This window comes from Aquarana catesbeiana, linkage group LG04 (genome assembly GCF_042186555.1).
Source record: "Aquarana catesbeiana isolate 2022-GZ linkage group LG04, ASM4218655v1, whole genome shotgun sequence".
NCBI classification, from domain to species: domain Eukaryota; kingdom Metazoa; phylum Chordata; class Amphibia; order Anura; family Ranidae; genus Aquarana; species Aquarana catesbeiana.
Window position 1 is genome coordinate 240,508,478 of NC_133327.1, and position 24,709 is coordinate 240,533,186.

The 24,709-nt window shown below is 45.7% G+C and overlaps 1 protein-coding gene across 1 annotated transcript in view; it reads right to left on the reverse strand.

Annotated features, from left to right (window-relative positions):
* The window catches only part of MCCC1 (methylcrotonyl-CoA carboxylase subunit 1), an 85,114-nt gene that overhangs the window by 49,043 nt on the left and 11,362 nt on the right, over window positions 1-24,709 (reverse strand). Inside the window, exons 4-7 of the mRNA XM_073626291.1 lie at window positions 24,605-24,700; window positions 22,073-22,194; window positions 21,846-21,993; window positions 7,045-7,166 (exon numbers count right to left, since the gene is read on the reverse strand). Coding sequence (XP_073482392.1) covers window positions 7,045-7,166; window positions 21,846-21,993; window positions 22,073-22,194; window positions 24,605-24,700 — 488 coding nt within the window. The remainder of the gene's footprint in view (window positions 1-7,044; window positions 7,167-21,845; window positions 21,994-22,072; window positions 22,195-24,604; window positions 24,701-24,709) is intronic.

The window sequence follows — 24,709 nt, forward strand, 5'->3', positions numbered from 1 at the left end:
GGACCTCTGTGTCCCGTGATGTCCTTCGAAAGAAAAGGATTTTACAGGTAAGCTGTTTTAAAAAATCCTATTTTCTTTCTCGAACATCACGGGACACAGAGCCACAGTAATTACTGATGGGATGTCCCAGAGCAATGCTACCTGAGGGGGGGGAACCACGACCAAGTAGGGTGCAATCAGACCTGAGGACCCTGTACTGCTGCCTGCAGCACACTACGCCCAAAGGCGATATCCTCATGCCTTCTCACATCCACCTGATAGAATCTGGTGAATGTATGAACTGAAGACCAGGTTGCGGCCTTGCAGATTTGAGCCATAGAGGCCCGGTGATGCACTGCCCAAGAAGCACCAATAGCCCTTGTGGAATGTGCCCTGATCTGAAACGGAGGAATCTTCTGTTTCAAACCGTAAGCTTGAATGATCAACTGTCGAATCCATTTAGAAATGGTAGCTTTTGACGCTGCCTGTCCTCTATTGGGACCCTCTGGCAGCACAAACAAAACATCCGTCTTGCGGATCTGAGTAGTTGCCCCTAGATAGGCCTTAACTGCTCTTACTACATCCAACGAATGTAGAGATCTCTCTTCCGGAGAACAGGGATCTGGAAAAAAGGAAGGTAGAACAATGTCTTGGTTTAAATGAAAATCAGAAACCACCTTCGGTAAAAAACTAGGATGAGGGCGTAGTACCACTCTATCCTTGTGTATAATCAAATAAGGCTCCTTACAGGAAAGGGCTGCTAATTCTGATACTCTTCTAGCAGAAGAGATGGCCACCAGAAAAATTAATTTCCTTGTCAACAAGACCAAAGGAATCTGACTTATTGGTTCAAAAGGCCGTTTCTGTAACACAGCCAGGACCAAATTCAAGTCCCAGGGTTTTAGGGGCGCTTTAACCGGAGGATTAAGACGCATCACCCCCTGCATAAAGTTTCGGACCAAAGAATGCGAAGCAAGTGGCCGCTGAAATAATACTGATAAAGCAGAGACCTGGCCCTTGATGGTACTCAAGGCCAGCTTCATCTCTAATCCCATCTGTAGAAAATCAAGGATTCTACCTATGACATATTTTCTGGGATGCCAACCTCTGGATTCACACCAGGTTATATAAGCTTTCCAGACTCTATGATAAATCATCCTGGAAGCTGGCTTCCTTGCATTAATCAAGGTAGATATGACAGGACCTGAGAGCCCACGACTCTTCAGAACGTGGGTCTCAATAGCCAAACCGTCAAATTTATCGTTTGTAAGGCAGGATGGAACACTGGACCTTGAGATAACAGGTCTGGGCGTACCGGTAGGGTCCACGGGGAACCCACCGTCATCCTTACTATTTCTGCATACCAAGTCCTTCTGGGCCAAGCGGGGGCCACCAGAAGTACCGACTTCCTTTCCTGCCTGATCCTGCGAAGGAGTCGTGGTAGTAGCAGAATAGGCGGGAATGCGTAAATCAGTGAGAACCGATGCCACGGAATCACCAACGCATCCGTCCGGCATGCAAGAGGATCTTTTGTCCTTGCCACAAATCTGTCTATCTTTTTGTTGAATCGGGATGCAAAGAGATCTACATCTGGAACCCCCCATCTTTGGCATATGGCCCAAAAGACGTCGGGATGCAGAGACCATTCCCCTGGAAGTAACTGCTGGCGACTTAGATAGTCCGCCTGCCAATTCTCTATTCCCGGGATGAAAACTGCCGATATGCATGGCACATGCATCTCTGCCCAGACTAAGATCTGGTTCACCTCTTTTTGAGCAGCTCGGCTCCGGGTGCCTCCCTGATGATTGACATAAGCCACTGCTGTGGCATTGTCGGACTGGATCCTGACCGGACAACCCTGTAGCCTGATAGTCCAGGCTTTTAGAGCTAGATGTATCGCCCGGATCTCCAGAATGTTGATGGGTAAGGTCCTCTCTGTCTTGGACCATACCCCTTGGACCGCAGCCTGTTCCAGAACTGCTCCCCAACCTGACAGACTGGCATCTGTTGTTACCACCGTCCAGGTAACCGGTAGAAAGGATTTCCCCTTCTGTAGGTTTTCGGGTATGAGCCACCAATTGAGGCTCTGACGCACCGCATGCGACAGGTGCATCGGAAAGTCTAATGCCTGAACCTTCTTGTTCCAGGTCGACAGAATACTGTGTTGCAGCATTCTTGAGTGAAACTGAGCATAGGGAACTGCTTCGAATGAAGACACCATCTTCCCTAGTAGCCTCATACAAAGGCGGACTGAGGGACCCTTCTTGGTCCTTACTGTCAGAATCAGCTCTCTCAAAGCAGTGATCTTTGCCTGGGGTAGAAATATTTTCTTCTGGCTTGTATGTATAATCAGACCTAAATATTCCAGTCTTCTTACTGGTTTTAGGAAAGACTTTTCTAAGTTGAGGATCCAACCCAGGTGTTCTAGATACCTGACCGTGGTCCTCAAGTTTCCATTCAAAGAGGCTACCGACCGGTCTATCAAGAGCAGGTCGTCTAGGTATGCTATGACAGCTATACCCTGAGCCCTTAATCTGGCCAGAGGAGGAGCCAAGATCTTTGTGAACACTCGAGGTGCAGTGGCTATCCCAAAGGGCAGAGCCATAAACTGGAAATGGCGCCCTCCTACCTCGAAGCGCAGAAACTTCTGATGAGCAGGAAAAATGGGCACATGCAGATATGCATCTCTGATGTCTATTGATGCCAGAAATTCTCCTCCCTGCAGGGTGGGAACTACTGTTCGAATTGATTCCATGCGGAAGGATTGAATCCTTAGGAATCGGTTCAGATCCCTTAAGTCCAAAATGGGCCTGACAACCCCATTTGGCTTTTGGACCGTAAAAAGGTTGGAATAGAAGCCCAATCCCTGGTCCTTTGCGGGAACTATCATAATGACCTCCTGCGACAAAAGTCGCTCTAACGCTAGAAGGAGCGACTGCTTCTTCTCTGGGTCTCTGGGAACATTTGATCTGAGGAACCGAGGAGAAGGGAATTCCTGAAACTCCAGCTTGTACCCTAAGGTTACCGTGGAGACTACCCATCTGTCCTGGAAGTCCTCCTGCCAGAGCTCTGAGAATTGTCGCAGTCTTCCCCCCACTCGAGTGAGCGGGGGCGCCCTCTCATGCAGAGGTCTTAGTGTTTTGCCTAGTAGGCTTCTTTCCCCAGGACTTCTTTTGTCCCTGGGGTTGACTCTTGTCTCTGGACCCCGATGGAGGCGGCCATCGAGACTGCCTGGAGGCTGAAGCCCCCGGCGCTGGGGAAAGAGTCCGTTTGAAAGAGGGACGCTTACTCTTCTTCTTGACAGGTAAGAGAGTGCTTTTCCCACAAGAGATTCTCTTGATATAGTTATCCAAGTCCTCTCCAAACAACCTTGCACCACGAAATGGAAACCCAGCCAGTAGCTTCTTACATGGTGCTTCGGCTGACCAATTTTTCAACCATAGGATTCTACGTATATGCACCAACCCCAGTGAAAGACGGGAGGTTTGCACGATAGAATCTCTAATGGCGTCAACCACAAAGCATAAGGCCGCTGGAAGGTTAGCAAACCCCTGGGCCTGCTGTTCAGGTAATACTTTGATGACCTGCTTAACATGGTCTCTTAAGTATTGACAGACTCCAATCGCTGCTATTGCAGGTTGGGCCACTGATCCTGCTAAGGAGAAAACATCCTTCAATAGGGATTCCATCCTTTTATCTACAGGATCCCTGAGCATCTGAGCATTGTCTACAGGACAAGTCAGGCTATTATTTATTGAGGAAATGGCGGCATCAATAGCCGGAATTCCCCACATTTTAATAAACTTTTCTTCCATCGGATAAAGTGTTGAAAACTTTCTCGGCGGAAAAAAACGTTTGTCTGGGTGATCCCACTCAGAATAAATAAGCTTTTCAAGTAAAGTATGAACAGGAAAAGCATGTGCTGCTTGGAAAGGTTTCAGTGACCCCAAAGCAGAAGAGGATTCTTTAGCAGTTTCAGGTATGGGCAACTTAAATGTGGAGCGGACCAATCCAGTGAGGATCTGCACTAAGACTTTCTCCTCTTGGGAAGTCGCAGAGGGTCCCTCTCCACCTGAATCCTCCGAAGAGGAATCATCCATCCCATCCCGATCCTCTGAAAGGGATTCATCTCCTTTATCCCAGAGCTCCTCTGTCTGAGGGTCTTGGGGAACAGAGGAAAGCCTAGTGCGTTTTCTTCCACTGAGTGAAGACGTAATCACGGCCATTAATCTTTCCTCTAGACCACTAATGGTTGAGGAAAAAACCTCTTGTGTAATATATACAGGGGCTGAAGTGCCAGAAGCAGGTGTAGCCCCTGACCCCAATGGCTCTCCCTGGCTAGCCGTCCCTGGCCCATCTTTAGGGGGGAAGGATGCTGCCGACAGGGGGCCCTCAGAACCTGAACGAGATCCCCTAGTGTCTCTGGTTCCTGGGGTGCTTGAACCTCTTCTACCCATAGTGCAAAGCAACAAGGTGTGAGGTATACAAATGAACACTGTCCGCTGAGCGATGTAGTCTGGCTAAAAGCCTTGCTACCCAATGCTCAGTCTGGTGTTACTTCAGTAAATGCTGCCTAGGAGAATGCCTGTGTCCCACCTTACATGCGACCGTCAGCTCTGTGTCTCTCAGAAGGCTGAGTGCACCTGTACAGAGTGCCTCTAATAGCCTGCAGCTGGCCTGAGTGGGAGTCTAAACACTCTGTGCTGACATCCCGCCCCCTCCTCTACCGCCCCCCCCCCCTCGAGTTTTGAAAAAAACGAGCGCTTCCCACACTGCCGACTCTCCTGTCATGCTCTGGAGAAAAGGCTGGGGATGGGGGGGGGGGAAGGAGGGAGACTGGTAACAAGATTTGCCTGAACGGCTATCTTCAGAGATGGTGGCCATTAGGCCACAGAGCCCGGGTGGTATAACCACTTTCTAGACCCCTGTGGCCCCTCTCTAGCCTGGGGGGAACATTCAAACATGAGAAATCCCCCCATCCACCTTACCTGCTTGCAGCCTGCTTGATACGCTGGGACATACACAGCGATTACAACACCTGAGACAGACATTCAGCATGTGTAGGTTTGTGCTCTTAGCAGCCCCCGGTGGTCACAATAGGCATAGCATGCATTTACCTTAAAGGAGAAAAGCCACTAGAACTCAAAAATTCTGTGGAATCTCCTCTTACCTTATCCAGCCGCAGGGTGCTGTTTACACAGACCCAATCTTCACCTCTCACGGTGGGCTCCGTTTGAAAAAAACCGTCAGAGACTGGGGCCCCCATCAGTAGGGGGATCCAACAGTTCTGGGACCGTAAAGCACCTCGCCAGAAATTAGGAAGTTTAAAGCCATTTTCTGATCTGCGGGGTCCAGCTCTCTAAAAAGAGAAGCATTACGGGTAAAACCTCGTTTCTTCGGACACGAGGCCCGGGTACCATTCAATTCGGCCATGAAAAGACACTTTGAATGGATCCGGTTCGCCTGGCTTGCCCCGGTATAGGATCTTAGGATATTCCCTTTGGAGCTCAGCACAGGACATCTTTACACGTCCATCACCTAAGACACTGGCGTAAAAACTGAGGTATCCCTGCAAGGGGGAGGGATTATATAGGGGGTTGAACTTCCTGATAGGGTGTGCCAGTGTCCAATCACCAGTGATACCTATATAACCCATCAGTAATTACTGTGGCTCTGTGTCCCGTGATGTTCGAGAAAGAAATTCCCTTAAGCCCACTATGCACGATACATTCTGGCTGCACAATCTCCTATAGATCTACTAACAACTATGCAGTGACCCAACAGACAAAAAAAAGGTTCTATGCGCCGCACATCACTGCAAGATCCTGTGGATATGTAAAATGATAGTCTCAGCCTGGGCTCCAGCCAAGCCACAACTCCAATGTGTTTCACTCTGCCCCAGAGCTTAATCATGGGGCAGAGTGAAACGTATTGGAGGCGTGGCTTGGCTGGAGCCCAGGATGAGACTATCATTTCACATATCCACAGGATCTTGCAGTGATGTGCGGCGCATAGAACCTTTTTTGTCTGTTGTATTATTAGACATTAGAACTGGGATAAGCTCTGTCTTTGCCAGCACTACCAGCGGTGTACTACAGGAGAGTACCCGGCTGGAGCCTTGAGTGGCACCCCTTATTTGTTGTCTATGCAGTGACACAGCCTGTCTGAATGCATACAAAATAGTTTGGATTAGGGATCATGATCCTACCCAAAAGAAAACGTGGTCCTCTTAACTACTCCCTTCTCTCCCCCTCCCAAATCCATGAAATTAAATCAGACCTCAAAATATGGTCCTGATTATAACTTTCTTGGTTTGGCAAGCCTGAATATGGGTGTAACATGTTACTAAAGGTGATTTTATCCTTTAATGTGCTTGACTGGCTTGGCATTTTTTTAATTTAAATGTTTAATATCGTAAACAGTTACCCAACTCTGCCTGGACATCCTGTAGCACAGACCATGAGGGATTACCTGAGACAGGAGGTATGAGGCACGGTGAGTAGCAAAAAGGCCTAATTCACTGCGATTTATTACAGGCAATAACTTTTCATTTTGCAAGTGAAGTTGCTGTCTGCAAGGGAAATTTACCATGGGTTTAGTAAATGTAGTAAAGTTTACTTTGCAAAGAATACCCAATTGTGTGCAAGGAAAACAAAAACAAAAAAAACCCTGCATTTTGCATGGACATAATTAGAAGATGGAGTAAAAATAGCTGACAATTCCTTTGCAAAGTGCAACTTCTCTTGCAAAGTAGCAAATCAACCCCTATATGTGCAATATAATGGTAGGAAAAACCTCTGGGGGTACTAGAGACACAGTGGGGTTGATTTATTAAAACTAGAGGGTGCAAAATATGTTGCTATGCTGCATAGAAACCAATCAGCTTCCAGGTTTTGTTGGTCAAAGCTTAATTAAACAAGTTGAAGTTAAAAGCCAATTGGGTACCATGCACAGGTGCATCAGATTTTGCACTCTCCATATTTAGTATATCAACCCCAGTGATACTAGTTGACAAAATAGATGTTCATCAATATTCTATGAAACCTTAAAATAAGATATTTTTACCTTGGGTTGTCCACAAATTTTTCAATCAACATGACATCATCATTAAATGACTTTCTTGCTTCTCTACGAGCAGACTCTAGTTGCTCCACAAACTCTTCCTCAGACCTTGCAATTCTCATGCCCTGTGGTGGTAAAGATAAATCATACATGTTTATTGTAGTTGACAATTCCAATAAACTATTAGCTATGCCCCCCCCTCCCCCACAAAAAAAGTTAAATGAAAAATGATACATTCAGAGAAACTTTCTTCATGTCATTAGTAGTCTTCAAACAATAGCCACATTACTGCCCTGGCTAAAGAGAAGGCACAGAAGGCACCGAAGAGTGCTGGCTTTATTAGCCTGAAAACCCCTTCTGTGTGCCTCTGCAGCCTGGCTGTACTTCTGTCACTGGGGTAAACTCCACTCACTCATGGGCCTACCTTCCAATAAAAGCTCCTCAGAAGTGCTATCACATTAAATAGTGATAAGGCATAGCATATATGATAAATACATCTGAACCACTACAATGAGGGAAAACAGTATTTGTAATAATCTGAAACAATGTCTCCCAAACAAATCTGAAAATAAAGCATTACTCTCAGCAATACTACATAAGAGGAATCAAAAAGATACACTATATGGTCAACAGTTTGTGGATACCCGACCATCACACCTACACTACATGGCCAAATGTATGTGGACATTCAAATGTTTCCAGTAATGGGTACTATTAATGTCACAGAATATATAAGTAAAAACAGGTATGGGATCCAATTTCCAAAATTTGGAAATAATTGATTTTTAGTTATCACTGATTCGTCAAGTAGATGGGATACCTCCAATGCTATAGGGATACATTTGTAAAAAGAATTCAAAGGACAAAGGAAAGTCCGCAAAAAGATAGCAGCGGTAAGGAGGATCAACAACAGTTTATCAAAAATTAGTAAATACTTTGAGAGTAGAAATATCAATGATTAGATCCACCATAGGTATAATATTACCATAATAGTGGAAACACCCCCCAGTGCACCCAATTTAAAGACAAACAAAACAGGACAACGTTATCACAATATGGCACCACACCCGGGGCCCCACACATACACTTTCATACAAGGCCTGCTAGGAAGGAATTGGTGCGGCTTTCCAAAATAAGTCTAGTGTGTAATACTAGTCACGAATCTTCCAAAGTACCACACTACACACCTTGCATGTCCATGGTTGGGACTTGTGCTATAATTGTGTAGATAGGTTGTACTCACAGATGTATTTATCACACAGGGCTGATAAATAGGGGTATCCACGATTAATTATGCAGCATGCACATACCAGCATTTAGCAAATATAAGCGCACTAGATATATAAGGAGCTCAATAGATATAGAGCAGTTCAGTCCCGTAAGATATAATAACGGACTGTTGACATACTATGTATGCAAGGAACTTGACAGTCCAATACTAGCAGGAAAGAAGTAATGTAGCTTGGGCTCAGTGAGGAAAACTCCAGCGGTAAACCGATGAAAAGAGGGGATTTGTTGCCCGAAGGCGCTCAACACTCCAGGGTAGTAGCTGCAGTAGCCATCAGGTGTTGATAGTATTCCTTTCGTGGACACTGCAAACGGCGTGTAGGTGAATTCTTAGAGTTTCCTCATGTTCGTTGTAGTAATGGTCTGGTATGTAATAGTTGCTTGCTGAACATTCAACTGAATGTTTGGTATGTTTTGCTACGGAGGCCCGTAGGTGATATGGAGCAGGCTTATCCGATCACTCCATGCGACAACTGCAAACCTACCAAGACATGGCCATTCACCTAAACTGACAGGCCGGGCAAGAAGAGCATTAATCAGAGAAGCAGCCAAGAGGCCCATGGTAACTCTGGAGGAGCTGCAGAGATCCACAGCTTAGGTGGGAGAATCTGTCCACAGGACAACTATTAGTCGTGCGCTCCACAAATCTGCCCTTTATGGAAGAATGACGGAAAACTAACACTGCACCTTACCCTGAACACACCATCCCCACCGTTAAACATGGTGGTGGCAGTATCATGTTGTGGGGATGCTTTTCTTCAGCAGGGACAGGGAAGCTGGTCAGAGTTGATGGGAAGATGGATGGAGCCAAATACAGAGCAATCTTAGAAAACCTGTTAAAGACTGCAAAAGACTTGAGATTGGGGCGGAGGTTCACTTTCCAGCAGGATAATGACCCTAAACGTACAGCCAGAGCAGCAATGGAATGGTTTAGATCAAAGCATATTCATGTGTTAGAACAGGGACGTGCAGTCAGGGGAGGCAGGGCCTCCCCTGCCATGAACATTAAATTAAAAATTTAAAAAATAAAATAGAGCTTCGTGGGTCATAGCTTGGTCACAGAACCCCAAGTCCTACCCCACCACTGGTAAATTTGGGGCTCCTACGACCTAAGGTTCCAGAGACATGGGGCTCCTTGCGCAGCCTGTCAGAAGCTAAATACAGAGCAGCCACTTTAAATACAAGCTGACACACTGGGGTTGATTTACTAAAGGCCAATCCACTGTGCACTACAAGTACACTGCAAGTGTACTTGAAAGTGCACTTGTAGTGCAGTCGCTGTAGATCTGAGATGATGCTCTGAAATTAGGGAAAGCTCTGCTGATGGTATCATCCAAACATGTGCAAGCAAAAATGCTGTTTTTTATTTTCCTTGCATGTCCCCCTTAGATCTACAGCGACTGCACCTCCAATGCACTTGCAGTGCAAAGTGGATTTGCCTTTAGTAAATAAACCCCACTGTGTTTGCAGCAGACAGAGATTGAGCTTACAGTGCCTCACACTTCTTGACAGAGGCACTGAGCTCAATGAACAGCTTGGAGTCTTGGACCAATGGTTCCAGCTGTCCAATAAAAAAGCTACAATGAAGGCACGCCTCTCACTGCAGTGTCATAGAAGGGGCATGTGACTAAAAGAGAAATGCTCCCCTCCAGCCCAGCCCTTTTAACTACAAGGAAAAAACGTGTTTATGTGTATAAGATTTACCCACAATCCCATGTTTCTCTCACACAGTTAAGAGTGAGAAACTGATTCTGTTGAAAATGTACTGTTATATTCAAGCTAAATCATATTTATATGCTATAGCATAATAATTTATTATTTATCTATTTACTGTGAAATTACTGGTCGGAAGTTATAACTTCAAACTTCAGTAATTTGTCCGTTAAGCCACGTGCTTGAGTACAGATTTTGAAAATATAATTACCTTAAAAACAATATATAATAAATATTTGTATATTACTTATGGTAATTAACCCCTTGCCACCCAGACACTTCTCTCCTACATGTAAAAATCATAATTTTTTGCTATAAAATTAAATCAGAACCCCCAAACATTATATATACCGTATTTATCGGCATATAACACGCACTTTTTTCCCCTGAAAATCAGGGGAAAATCGTGGGTGCTTGTTATACGCCAATCCCCCGCCGATTGTAAGCTTTTCGGCCGCACTCAGCGGCTTTTAGCTTTTCTCGGCGGCTTTGAAAATGGCGCCGCCGTTCTCGCCCGCCTTCGGCCATTCTCGGCGGCTCTTGCCCGCCTTCGGCCATTCTCGGCGGCTCTCGGCAATTCTCGGCGGCTCTCGGCCATTCTTGACGGCTTTCAGCCGCTTTCGGCCATTCTCGGCGCCTCTCGCAGTCCCGCGGGAGCCGGCGAAAGCCGAGTGCGTCCGGGAGACGCTGAGAATGGCCGAAAGCCGCCGAGAACGGTGGCGCCATTTTCAAAGCCGCCGAGAAAAGCTGCACAGATGCACAGACTACAGATGGACACTAACAAGGCTGCAATGGGGGACAAGGCTGCAATGGGGGACAACACTACAGATGGACACTGACAAGGCTGCAGATGGACACTGATGAGGCTGCATTGATGAGCATTTAAATGTAAGTTTTTTCCTTAAAATTCCCTCCTAAACTTGGGGTGCCTGTTATACGCCGGCGCGTGTTATACCCCGATAAATACGGTATATATATATTTATATTGTTTTAGCAGACACCCCAGGGAATAAAATGGTGGTAGTTGCAACTTTTTATGTCACACAGTATTTGCGCAGCAATTTTTTTAAATGCTTTTTTGGGGGGGAAAAAACTTTCATGAATTAAAAAAAAAAAAAGATGATGATGACACTAACGTTCGCCTGATTATTTTGTATTATGTGAAAGATGATGTTACGCCAAGTAAAATAGATACCGAATATGTCACACTTTAAAATTGCACACACTTGTGAAATGGCGCCAAACTTCAGTACTTATAAATCTCCATAGACGATGCTTTTTTACAGGTTAGAGGAGGTCTAGTGATAGAATTATTGCTCTCACTCTAACTATCGCAGTGTATATAACCTGTGTGTATCTGGTTTTGATACTAGCCAGTGCCTCACCAGCCACTGACCTCACCGCACATCCCTGTCCAGTTAAAGACCTAAGTCTTTAGGTCCAGACCTAAGTCCGATTGAGAATGCCTTTGGTTGAATTGGAAACACAATTGCGAGCCAAGTCTTCTAATGCAACTTCACTGCCTCACCTTACAAATGCTCTTTTGGCTGAATGCATACAAATTCCCACAGACTAAGGTGGGGCTTGATGGACTTGTGTCTTTTTTCAACCTCACCTACAATGTAAGGTGATCAGATTTTTAAAAATGAAATCCGGGGACGTTTTTTTTATTTTATTATGTATTTTTGTATGTGTTTATGGAATGATTGTATGATACAGTGCATTCGGAAAGTATTCACAGCGCTTCACTTTTTCCACATTTTGTTATGTTACAGCCTTATTTCAAAATAGATTAAACTCATCGTTTTCCTTAAATTTCTACAAATAATACCCCATAATGACCACATGAAAGAAGTTTGTTTGAAATCTTTGCAAATTTAATACAAATTTAAAAAAAGGAAAAAAAATCCCATGTACACAAGTATTCACAGCCTTTGCTCAATACTTTGTTGCAGCACCTTTGGCACCAATTACAGCCTCAAGTCTTTTTAAATATGATGCTACAAGCTTGGCACACCTATTTTTGGGCAGTTTCTCCCATTCTTCTTTGCAGGACCTTTCAAACTCCATCAGGTTGGATGGGGAGCATCGGTGCACAGCCATTTTCAGATCTCTCCAGAGATTTTTAATCAGGTTCAAGCCTGGTCTCTGGCTGGGCCACGCAAGGACATTCACAGCTGTCCCATAGTCATTCCTTTGTTATCTTGGCTGTGTGCTTAGGGTCGTTGTCTTGTTGGAAGATGAGCCTTCACCCCAGTCTGAGGTCCAGAGTGCTCTGGAGCAGGCTTTTATCAGGGATGTCTTTGTACATTGCTGCATTCATCTTTCCCTCGATCCTGACTTGCCTCCCAGTTCCTGCCACTGAAAAACATCCCCACAGCATGATACTGCCACCACCATGGTTCACTGTAGGGATGGTATTGGTCAGGTAATGAGTGGTGCCTGGTTTCCTCCAGACATGATGCTTGCCATTCAGGCCAAAGAATTCAATCTTTGTTTCATCAGACCAGAGAATTTTGTTTCACATGGTCTGAGAGACCTTTAGGTGCCTTTTTGCAAACTCCAGGCGGGGTGTCATGCGCCTTTTACTGAGGAGTGGCTTCCATCTGACCATTCTACCATACAGGCCTGATTGTTGGAGTGCTACAGAGATGGTTGTTCTTCTGGAAGGTTCTCCTTTCTCCACAGAGAAACGCTGGAGTTCTGTCAGAGTGATTGGGTTCTTGGTCACCTCCTTGACTAAGGCCCTTCTCCCCCGATCGCTCAGTTTGGCTGGGCTGCCCGCTCTAGGAAGAGTCCTGGTGGTTCCAAACTTCTTCCATTTACAGATAATGAACGCCACTGTGCTCATTGGGACCTTCAATGCTGCAGAAATGTTTCTGTACGCTTCCCTAGATCTGTGCCTCGATACAATCCTGTCTCAGAGGTCTACAGACAATTCCTTGGACTTCATGGCTTGGTTTGTGCTCTGACATGCACTGTTAACTATGGGACCTCATATAGACAGGTGTGTGCCTTTCCAAATCATGTCCAATCAACTGAATTTACCACAGGTGGACGCCAATCAAGTTGAAGAAACATCTCAAGGATGATTGGTGGAAACAGGAAGCACCTGAGCCCAATTTTGAATGTCATGGCAAAGGCTGTGAATACTTATGTCCATGTGATTTTTTTCATTTTTAATAAATTTGCAAAGATTTCAAACTTCTTTCACGCTGTCATTATGGGATATTGTTTGTAGAATTTTTTAGGAAAATCATGAATTTAATCCATTTTGGAATAAGGCTGTAACATAACAAAATGTGGAAAAAGTGAAGCGCTGTGAATACTTTCCATATGCACTGTATATACGTTATTTCTCACATTTCCTCCACGAGATAAAAAAAAAAGATACTTCTTAGAATTTTTTGAGATATGACTACCAAATGTTATGAAGATAAGATAGAGAAAAAACAGAGCGCAGGGCTCAGGAGTGCGCTACATAAAGAATGCAGGGCTCAGCAGTGCCCATCCAATGCAGCCTCGCCAGTGCCATGAATCATAGAGAAGGGGGAGGGGAAGAGGAGAGCCAGCTGGATCATCACGCAGGTCGGTGTCGCCTGCTGTAACCGCCGCACACAGATGTACCTTGGCAGAATGGCACAGGCAGGCAAATGGGTGTACCTGTACCTCCCTTTAAATTTGCGGCCTATCTGGCACGCGTGCCGCGGGAGCGTGCCCGCAGGTCCCGGGATCTCGATGTAAGCCGACGGCCCGCAATTGCGGGGTGGAGAAGCCTATGTAAACAAGGCATTTCCCCGTTCTGCCTAGTGACATGACAGCGATCTACTGCTCTGTCATTGGGAGCAGTGATCGCTGTAATGTCAGTGGAAGCCCATCCCCCCCCACAGTTAGAACACCTCCCTAAGACACACTTAACCCCTTGATCCCCCCTAGTGTTTAAACCCTTCACTGCCATTGTCATTTACAGAGTAATCAGTGCATTTTCTTTCTCGAACATCACGGGACACAGAGCCACAGTAATTACTGATGGGTTATATAGGTATCACTGGTGATTGGACACTGGCACACCCTATCAGGAAGTTCAACCCCCTATATAATCCCTCCCCCTTGCAGGGATACCTCAGTTTTTACGCCAGTGTCTTAGGTGATGGACGTGTAAAGATGTCCTGTGCTGAGCTCCAAAGGGAATATCCTAAGATCCTATACTGGGGCAAGCCAGGCGAACCGGATCCATTCAAAGTGTCTTTTCATGGCCGAATTGAATGGTACCCAGGCCTCGTGTCCGAAGAAACGAGGTTTTACCCGTAATGCTTCTCTTTTTAGAGAGCTGGACCCCGCAGATCAGAAAATGGCTTTAAACTTCCTAATTTCTGGCGAGGTGCTTTACGGTCCCAGAACTGTTGGATCCCCCTATTCGTAGGGGGCCCCAGTCTCTGACGTTTTTTTCAAACGGAGCCCACCGTGAGAGGTGAAGATTGGGTCTGTGTAAACAGCACCCTGCGGCTGGATAAGGTAAGAGGAGATTCCACAGAATTTTTGAGTTCTAGTGGCTTTTCTCCTTTAAGGTAAATGCATGCTATGCCTATTGTGACCACCGGGGGGCTGCCAAGAGCACAAACCTGCACATGCTGACTGTCTGTCTCAGGTGTTTGCATCGCTGATTATGTCCCAGCGTCTCAAGCAGGCTGCAAACAGGTAAGATGGAAAGGGGGATTTCTCATGTTTGAATGTTCCCCCCCAGGCTAGAGAGGGGCCACAGGGGTCTAAAAAGTGGTTATACCACCCGGGCTCTGCGGCCTAATGGCCACCATCTCTGAAGATAGCCGTTCAGGCAGATCTTGTTACCAGCCTCTCTCCCTTCCCCCCCCCCCATCCCCAGCCTTTCTCCAGAAGCATGACAGGAGAGTCGGCAGCGCGGGAAGCGCTCGTTTTTTCAAAACTCGAGGGGGGGGGGGGGGGGCGGTAGAGGAGTGGGCGGGACGTCAGCACAGGTGCTTAGACTCCCACTCAGGCCAGCTGCAGGCTATTAAAGGCACTCTGTACAGGTGCACTCAGCCTTCTGAGAGACACAGAGCTGACGGTCGCATGTAAGGTGGGACACAGGCATTCTCCTAGGCAGCATTTACTGAAGTAACACCAGACTGAGCATTGGGTAGCAAGGCTTTTAGCCAGACTACATCGCTCAGCGGGCAGTGTTCATTTGTATACCTCACACCTTGTTGCTTTGCACTATGGGTAGAAGAGGTTCAAGCACCCCAGGAACCAGAGACACTAGGGGATCTCGTTCAGGTTCTGAGGGCCCCCTGTCGGCAGCATCCTCCCCCCCTAAAGATGGGCCAGGGACGGCTAGCCAGGGAGAGCCATCGGGGTCAGGGGCTACACCTGCTTCTGGCACTTCAGCCCCTGTATATATTACACAAGAGGTTTTTTCCTCAACCATTAATGGTCTAGAGGAAAGATTAATGGCCGTGATTACGTCTTCACTCAGTGGAAGAAAACGCACTAGGCTTTCCTCTGTTCCCCAAGACCCTCAGACAGAGGAGCTCTGGGATAAAGGAGATGAATCCCTTTCAGAGGTTCAGGATGGGACGGATGATTCCTCTTCGGGGGAATCAGGTGGAGAGGGACCCTCTGCGACTTCCCAAGAGGAGAAAGTCTTAGTGCAGATCCTCACTGGATTGGTCCGCTCCACATTTAAGTTGCCCATACCTGAAACTGCTAAAGAATCCTCTTCTGCTTTGGGGTCACTGAAACCTTTCCAAGCAGCACATGCTTTTCCTGTTCATACTTTACTTGAAAAGCTCATTTATTCTGAGTGGGATCACCCAGACAAACGTTTTTTTCCGCCGAGAAAGTTTTCAACACTTTATCCGATGGAAGAAAAGTTTATTAAAATGTGGGGAATACCGGCTATTGATGCCGCCATTTCCTCCATAAATAATAGCCTGACTTGTCCTGTAGACAATGCTCAGATGCTCAGGGATCCTGTAGATAAAAGGATGGAATCCCTATTGAAGGATGTTTTCTCCTTAGCAGGATCAGTGGCCCAACCTGCAGTAGCAGCGATTGGAGTCTGTCAATACTTAAGAGACCATGTTAAGCAGGTCATCAAAGTATTACCTGAACAGCAGGCCCAGGGGTTTGCTAACCTTCCAGCGGCCTTATGCTTTGTGGTTGACGCCATTAGAGATTCTATTGTGCAAACCTCCCGTCTTTCACTGGGGTTGGTGCATATACGTAGAATCCTATGGTTGAAAGATTGGTCAGCCGAAGCACCATGTAAGAAGCTACTGGCTGGGTTTCCATTTCGTGGTGCAAGGTTGTTTGGAGAGGACTTGGATAACTATATCAAGAGAATCTCTTGTGGGAAAAGCACTCTCTTACCTGTCAAGAAGAAGAGGAAGCGTCCCTCTTTCAAACGGACTCTTTCCCCAGCGCCGGGGGCTTCAGCCTCCAGGCAGTCTTGACGGCCGCCTCCATCGGGGTCCAGAGACAAGAGTCAACCCCAGGGACAAAAGAAGTCCTGGGGAAAGAAGCCTACTAGGCAAAACACTAAGACCTCTGCATGAGGGGGCGCCCCCGCTCACTCGAGTGGGGGGAAGACTGCGACAGTTCTCAGAGCTCTGGCAGGAGGACTTCCAGGACAGATGGGTAATCTCCACGGTAACCTTAGGGTACAAGCTGGAGTTTCAGGAATTCCCCTCTCCTCGGTTCCTCAGATCAAATGTTCCCAGAGACCCAGAGAAGAAGCAGTCGCTCCTTCTAGCGTTACAGTGACTTTTGTCGCAGGAGGTCATTATGATAGTTCCCGCAAAGGACCAGGGATTGGGCTTCTATTCCAACCTTTTTACGGTCCAAAAGCCAAATGGGGATGTCAGGCCCATTCTGGACTTAAGGGATCTGAACCGATTCCTAAGGATTCAATCCTTCCACATGGAATCAATTTGAACAGTAGTTCCCACCCTGCAGGGAGGAGAATTTCTGGCATCAATAGACATCAGAGATGCATTATCTGCATGTGCCCATTTTTCCTGCTCATCAGAAGTTTCTGCGCTTCGAGGTAGGAGGGCGCCATTTCCAGTTTGTGGCTCTGCCTTTCGGGATAGCCACTGCACCTCGAGTGTTCACAAAGATCTTGGCTCCTCCTCTGGCCAGATTAAGGGCTCAGGGTATAGCTGTCATAGCATACCTAGAAGACCTGCTCTTGATAGACCGGTCGGTAGCCTCTTTGAATGGAAACTTGAGGACCACGGTCAGGTATCTAGAACACCTGGGTTGGATCCTCAACTTAGAAAAGTCTTTCCTAAAACCAGTAAGAAGACTGGAGTATTTAGGTCTGATTATAGATACAAGCCAGGAGAAAATATTTCTACCCCAGGCCAAGATCACTGCTTTGAGAGAGCTGATTCTGACAGTAAGGACCAAGAAGGGTCCCTCAGTCCGCCTTTGTATGAGGCTACTAGGGAAGATGGTGTCTTCATTCAAAGCAGTTCCCTATGCTCAGTTTCACTCAAGAATGCTGCAACACAGTATTCTGTCGACCTGGAACAAGAAGGTTCAGGCATTAGACTTTCCGATGCACCTGTCGCATGCGGTGCGTCAGAGCCTCAATTGGTGGCTCATACCCGAAAACCTGCAGAAGGGGAAATCCTTTCTACCGGTTACCTGGACGGTGGTAACAACAGATGCCAGTCTGTCAGGTTGGGGAGCAGTTCTGGAACAGGCCGCGGTCCAAGGGGTATGGTCCAAGACAGAGAGGACCTTACCCATCAACATTCTGGAGATCCAGGCGATACATCTAGCTCTAAAGGCCTGGACTATCAGGCTACAGGGTTGTCCGGTCAGGATCCAGTCCGACAATGCCACAGCAGTGGCTTATGTCAATCATCAGGGAGGCACCCGGAGCCGAGCTGCTCAAAAAGAGGTGAACCAGATCTTAGTCTGGGCAGAGATGCATGTGCCATGCATATCGGCAGTTTTCATCCCGGGAATAGAGATTCGGCAGGCGGACTATCTAAGTCGCCAGCAGTTACTTCCAGGGGAATGGTCTCTGCATCCCGACGTCTTTTGGGCCATATGCCAAAGATGGGGGTTCCAGATGTAGATCTCTTTGCATCCCGATTCAACAAAAAGATAGACAGATTTGTGGCAAGGACAAAAGATCCTCTTGCATGCAGGACGGATGCGTTGGTGATTCCGTGGCATCGGTTCTCACTGATTTACGCATTCCCGCCTATTCTGCTATTACCATGACTCCTTCGCAGGATCAGGCAGGAAAGGAAGTCGGTACTTCTGGTGGCCCCCGCTTGGCCCAGAAGGACTTGGTATGCAGAAATAGTAAGGATGACAGTAGGTTCCCCGTGGACACTACCGGAACGCCCAGACCTGTTATCTCAAGGTCCAGTGTTCCATCCTGCCTTACAAACGCTAAATTTGACGGTTTGGCTATTGAGACCCACGTTCTGAAGAGTCGTGGGCTCTCAGGTCCTGTCATATCTACCTTGATTAATGCAAGGAAGCCAGCTTCCAGGATGATTTATCATAGAGTCTGGAAAGCTTATGTATCCTGGTGTAAATCCAGAGGTTGACATCCCAGGAAATATGTCATAGGTAGAATTCTTGATTTTCTACAATTAGGATTAGAGATGAAGCTGGCCTTGAGTACCATCAAGGGCCAGGTCTCTGCTTTATCAGTATTATTTCAGCGGCCACTTGCTTTGCATTCTTTGGTCCGAAACTTTATGCAGGGGGTGATGCGTCTTAATCCTCCAGTTAAGGCGCCCCTAAACCCCTGGGACTTGAATTTGGTCCTGGCTGTGTTACAGAAACAGTCTTTTGAACCAATAAGTCAGATTCCTTTGGTCTTGTTGACAAGGAAATTTATTTTTCTGGTGGCCATCTCTTCTGCTAGAAGAGTATCAGAATTAGCAGCTCTTTCCTGTAAGGAGCCTTATTTGATTATACACAAGGATAGAGTGGTACTACGCCCTCATCCTAGTTTTTTACCGAAGGTGGTTTCTGATTTTCATTTAAACCAAGACATTGTTCTACCTTCCTTTTTTCCAGATCCCTGTTCTCCGGAAGAGAGATCTCTACATTCGTTGGATGTAGTAAGAGCAGTTAAGGCCTATCTAGGGGCAACTGCTCAGATCCGCAAGACGGATGTTTTGTTTGTGCTGCCAGAGGGTCCCAATAGAGGACAGGCAGCGTCAAAAGCTACCATTTCTAAATGGATTCGACAGTTGATCATTCAAGCTTACGGTTTGAAACAGAAGATTCCTCCGTTTCAGATCAGGGCACATTCCACAAGGGCTATTGGTGCTTCTTGGGCAGTGCATCACCAGGCCTCTATGGCTCAAATCTGCAAGGCCGCAACCTGGTCTTCAGTTCATACATTCACCAGATTCTATCAGGTGGATGTGAGAAGGCATGAGGATATCGCCTTTGGGCGTAGTGTGCTGCAAGCAGCGGTACAGGGTCCTCAGGTCTGATTGCACCCTACTTGGTCGTGGTTCCCCCCCCTCAGGTAGCATTGCTCTGGGACATCCCATCAGTAATTACTGTGGCTCTGTGTCCCGTGATGTTCGAGAAAGAAAATAGGATTTTTTAAAACAGCTTACCTGTAAAATCCTTTTCTTTCGAAGGACATCACGGGACACAGAGGTCCCGCCCCTCTTCTAATACACTATATTGCTTGGCTACAAAACTGAGGTATCCCTGCAAGGGGGAGGGATTATATAGGGGGTTGAACTTCCTGATAGGGTGTGCCAGTGTCCAATCACCAGTGATACCTATATAACCCATCAGTAATTACTGTGGCTCTGTGTCCCGTGATGTCCTTCGAAAGAAAAGGATTTTACAGGTAAGCCGTTTTAAAAAATCCTATTTTTATAGTACCGATCACTGTATAAATGACAATGGTCCCAAAATGGTGTCAAAAGTGTCCGACGTGTCCGCCATAATGTCGCAGTCACAATAAAAATCGCAGATCGCCGCCATTACTAATAAAAAAAAAAAAATGTAATAATAAAAATGCTATAAATCTTTCCCCTATTTTGTAGATGCTATAACTTTTGCGCAAACCAATCAATATACGCTTATTGCAATTTTTTTTACCAAAAATATGTAGAAGAATACATAGTGGCCTAAACTAAGAAAAAAAATGTTTTTTTTTTACATATTTTTGGGGGACATTATAGCATAAGGTATTTTTTTCAAAATTGTCGCTCTTTTTTTGTTTATAGCGCAAAAAATAAAAACCACAGAGGTGATCAAATACCACCAAAAGAAAGCGCTATTTGTGGGGAAAAAAAAGAACGTCAATTTTGTTTGGGTGCAATGTCGCACGACCATGTAATTTACAGTTAAAGCGACGCAGTGCCATATCGCAAAAAGTGCTCTGGTCAGGAAGGGGGTAAATCCTTCCAGGGCTGAAGTGGTTAATTTGAATCGCCAGGTGCCCGCCGTCACACAAGTCCTACCTCCTGGATCGGCTTCTGCCTATGATAGACAGCACACGTCCTGGCATTGGACAAATGTGCTGTCTATCAAAGGAGCCAAACTAGGAGGCGGGCACCCGGCAATTCAAACTAAAGCTGTGGATCTCTGGTCACCATACCACAGACGCACTCCACTACTCTGGAAGGCTTTCCATGAAATCTTAGAATCAGTGAGCATGTTATAGCCACAACAGGGGCCAACTCCATATTAATGCTCGTGGGTTTGAAATAGAAGTCTCCACTCACATTTCTCAGCATGGATGTCACACCCCTTCCTCAAACTCAATCTTTCTAAAACTTAGCTCATAATCTTTCCTTCTGCCCATGCCCATCCCCTGAAATCTCCATCAAGATCAATAATACAACCATCAGTCTCTCCTCTCACACCAGAGTGCTAGGTGTAAACCTGGACTCAGACCTGTCCTTTCAGCCCCAAATCCACTCGCTGTCAAAATCTTGCAGACTTCACCTCCACAACATCTTCAAAATATGCCCTTTTTAACTGTTGAAACCACTAAGCAACTTATTTACTCCCTTGTTCTCTCTGACCTTGATTACTGTAAAGCCGGTTACACACGGCAAGTTATTTTTTTGTATAACCCAGCGGGTTAAACGAAAAAAGCAAAAAATAAAAAAAATAAACTGTCAGCTCCTGTCGGAGATGCTGTATTAACCATGCAAGGTTAGTACAGCAATCTCACCCGCTGAGCTGTTGTGTTCTGACAGGGGGACGGCTCCCCCACCAGAACTCTCTGATCAGCACTCTCTGCCATCTGATCGGGAGTCAGTCGGCTGCTGGTTTTTCAGCATACACGGCCCACTTATGTCGGACAGACCGACAAACAAGGGCCGAATGGTTTTTTTAACCGGCCGATGTCTTCCGGCATTCGGCCTGTGTGTACCTGGCTTAACGCCCTTCTCATAGGCCTACCTCTTTGCAGGCTATCCCCACTTCAGTCTATCATTAACGCTGCTGCTGGACTCATCCACCTTACCAACTGCCCAGTGTCTGCCACCTCTCTCTGCCAATCCCTCCACTGGCTTCCCCTTCCCTATTAGATTGTAAGCTCCCAAAAGCAGGGCTTTCCCAACCCTCTTGTATTGTTGCTGAATTGTCTCCCTTTATATTGTAAAGTGCTGTGCAAACTGTAGGCACTATATAAATCCTGAATAATAATAATAGTAATAATAGTCAGGCGTCCACAAACATTTGGCCATTTAATTTCACTGCCCACCTGCATCCACAGCATACCACAATTCTCTTGCTCAGATGTCAAGTTGCTGTATTAGTCTACTTCATACCTTACCACCTCCACCACGGACAGCTTTGATCATCACAGGGTAGCCAATCCTCCTGGCTTGTTCTTGGAGATGTTGGTCAGACTGCTCTTCCCCATGGTAACCCTCTATGATAGGAACTCCTGCAGCAGACATAATTGACTTTGATGTGCTAAGAAGACAGATAGATGTGTAATTGATCTCAGGAAAGAGAATTGTTAATAAGATCTTAAGCACAGAATTTGTGTTACCTCTTAATCCCCATATCTCGAATAGCAGAGGAGGGAGGTCCAATAAAAATGATATTTTCTTTCTTACACAGTTCTGCAAATTCAGTGTTCTCAGAGAGGAAACCATACCCTGGGTGTATAGCCTAATATCAACAATAAGGATTATTAAATACTTAGAAGAATATTCTATATTAAAATACACAGATCTTACGTCTCATACAAAGTACAAACTAAAATGAGATTTAGCATGGTACTTTCCACTGTAATCCATTACTGTCAATCTTGATTAACTCAGTACTTTAAAGTCATTAAGGCCCCTTTCACACTTGTGTGACTTGTCCTCTGACTTGGGACTGCAAAGTCAAATGACAAGTCGCACACCATGATAGCCAATGAGTACCATTCATATCTGTGCGACTTCAAGTCGCAGTGACGTTAAAGTAGTCCCTGCACTACTTTGGTTCGAGTGGAGATCCATAGAACTCAAGATTACACAGGCATTGCTTCAAGTCGTGGCAAAATCGACTTTCAGGTTGCACAAGTGTGAAAGGGGCCTAAAGCTGCTTACAGATATTTAATCTGACAAACAGCTTAATACATGCATGTAAACTGTTACCTGGCAAACAATCTGCAATTATATAAAGCCATTTTCGCAATCATAGCACTCTTGCCACAATATAACCTGAAGACTATACTGCAGTCAGCACTACAGTCTGGTCCATGATTCCCAGGGTTACAGACAGAAATAAAAAAGTTGATGGGAGTTCTAGCTTTCCTCTACTCAACTATAAAACAAAAAATTTTTATTGCCGATTCGCAGTCAAAAAGCCAGCAACTCGGTGGCCTTCTCTTGCAAAAATCTTTAATGGCTACTGATCAACGGTTTCAGCGTCTATAAATGCGAATGCGTTTCAGCCACAATGACCTTCTTCATAGCATATTTTGACCATTGTGGCAGAAAAGCGTTGGTTTTCATAGACACTGTACATGTTGATCAGTAGCCAATAAAGATTTTGCAACGAGAAGTCCACCGAGTTGCCGGCTTTTTGATTGTGACTCTGCTACATTGGGGGGGGGGGGGGCACCAGCCTGAGCACCGGTCTCCAGCCTTCGAAATCTGATTAGGCAGCTGAGCTAGGGTATGTAATTTACTTCCTATTTTTATTGCGGTCTCTGTTGATTTTGTAGCCTTCACATCACTTACTGTCTGTTGATGCAGTTGCCACAGAGACAGTGAATAAATGGATCTCTCTAACGGATAGTGGTAAAAACCTAACAGGGATAATCCCCTCCCAAGTAAAAGTAAAGTCATGGATGGATAGCTTCAATACTGAACTCTAAATGCATAAGTCCTAGACACTTCTTGAGGTTTTTAGTATTATATGGTCTATGTTTTAGCCATTATTAAGCCTAAACAATGCTGTTATTGTGATGTGAGAATAGTTAGCAGTATGTCTGTAGACAAGAAATGTCCTAATTGGTGGGTGGAAGAAGGGTGGATGACGATCAATAGTCAAATTCAAATTCATTCCTTTACATATAATGTCAAAATGTAAAACCCAAGATTTACATTACAATTTCACACCCCCCTAGGGGACATGATCACTATGTTCTGAAATATACATTCCTTCCTGTCATTTTAGTGCTGATAAAGGCTCATCAAGTTTCGGCTTTAATTTTCTTGCATAAAACCTTCGCCATACAATCTTTACCACACCTCATATGGCAAAAGCAAAGAGTGTTGTGTGTCTGCAAAGTGTGGGCTTTCACATGTTAATAACACACAATGACTTATAAAGCGCATCATAGATTACAATAATATTGTACAATCTCCTTCAGATCTACCAACTATGGAGTGCAAGGCCTGGCCTGATTGGATACAGATTAATTGGATACATTAGGTAGCATTTCATATTACATAGTTTTGGAAAATCTAAACTGGATTGTACAAAGATTGTATGGCCAGATTGTAACATGTATGGCAACTTTAATGCAAACAAATCAGTTTCTGTAAATCTTAAAAATAATCCTATAATATGACTTATACCAAACCAAAGTGCCTTTGCCAGATCCAGGAACATATTCATCATGTGACTAACCATGATATTCCCTATACAATGTAGCAAAGTAGAACCTAATTAAAAGCGGAGTTCAGCCCCCCTCCACCAAAAAATGAAAAGTCAGCAGCTACACATACTGTACACATACTGTAGCTGCTGACTTTAAATATTAGAACACTTACCTGTCCTGGAATACAGCGATGTGGGCACCCCAGCCGATGTTTCCATTAGCTCTCGGGTGCTGCCGCCGCCATTGAATGTAAGAGAAACTGCCGCACATGCGCGAAGCACACTGCGCTTTCTGAATGGCCAGGCGGTGGAGGAAGGAGGGCGAACTTCCGACTGTTCTCAAAAACAGGTACCCACCCCCCCAAAATGTGGCACCGGAGAGGAAGGGGGGGGCTGGGGAGGAGACAGGTGAGCTGAGCTTCAACTTTTGGGTGGAACTCCGCTTTAATGTAAAAATGATTGGTTATATTCTAGAAAGTATTACCTGAGCACATGATGATTTTGCCACACGCATTATTTTGTCCATGGCGAGATAGCTTTGTTGAGAAGCAGCGGGACCAATAAGGTAGGCTTCGTCTGCCTGCAATAA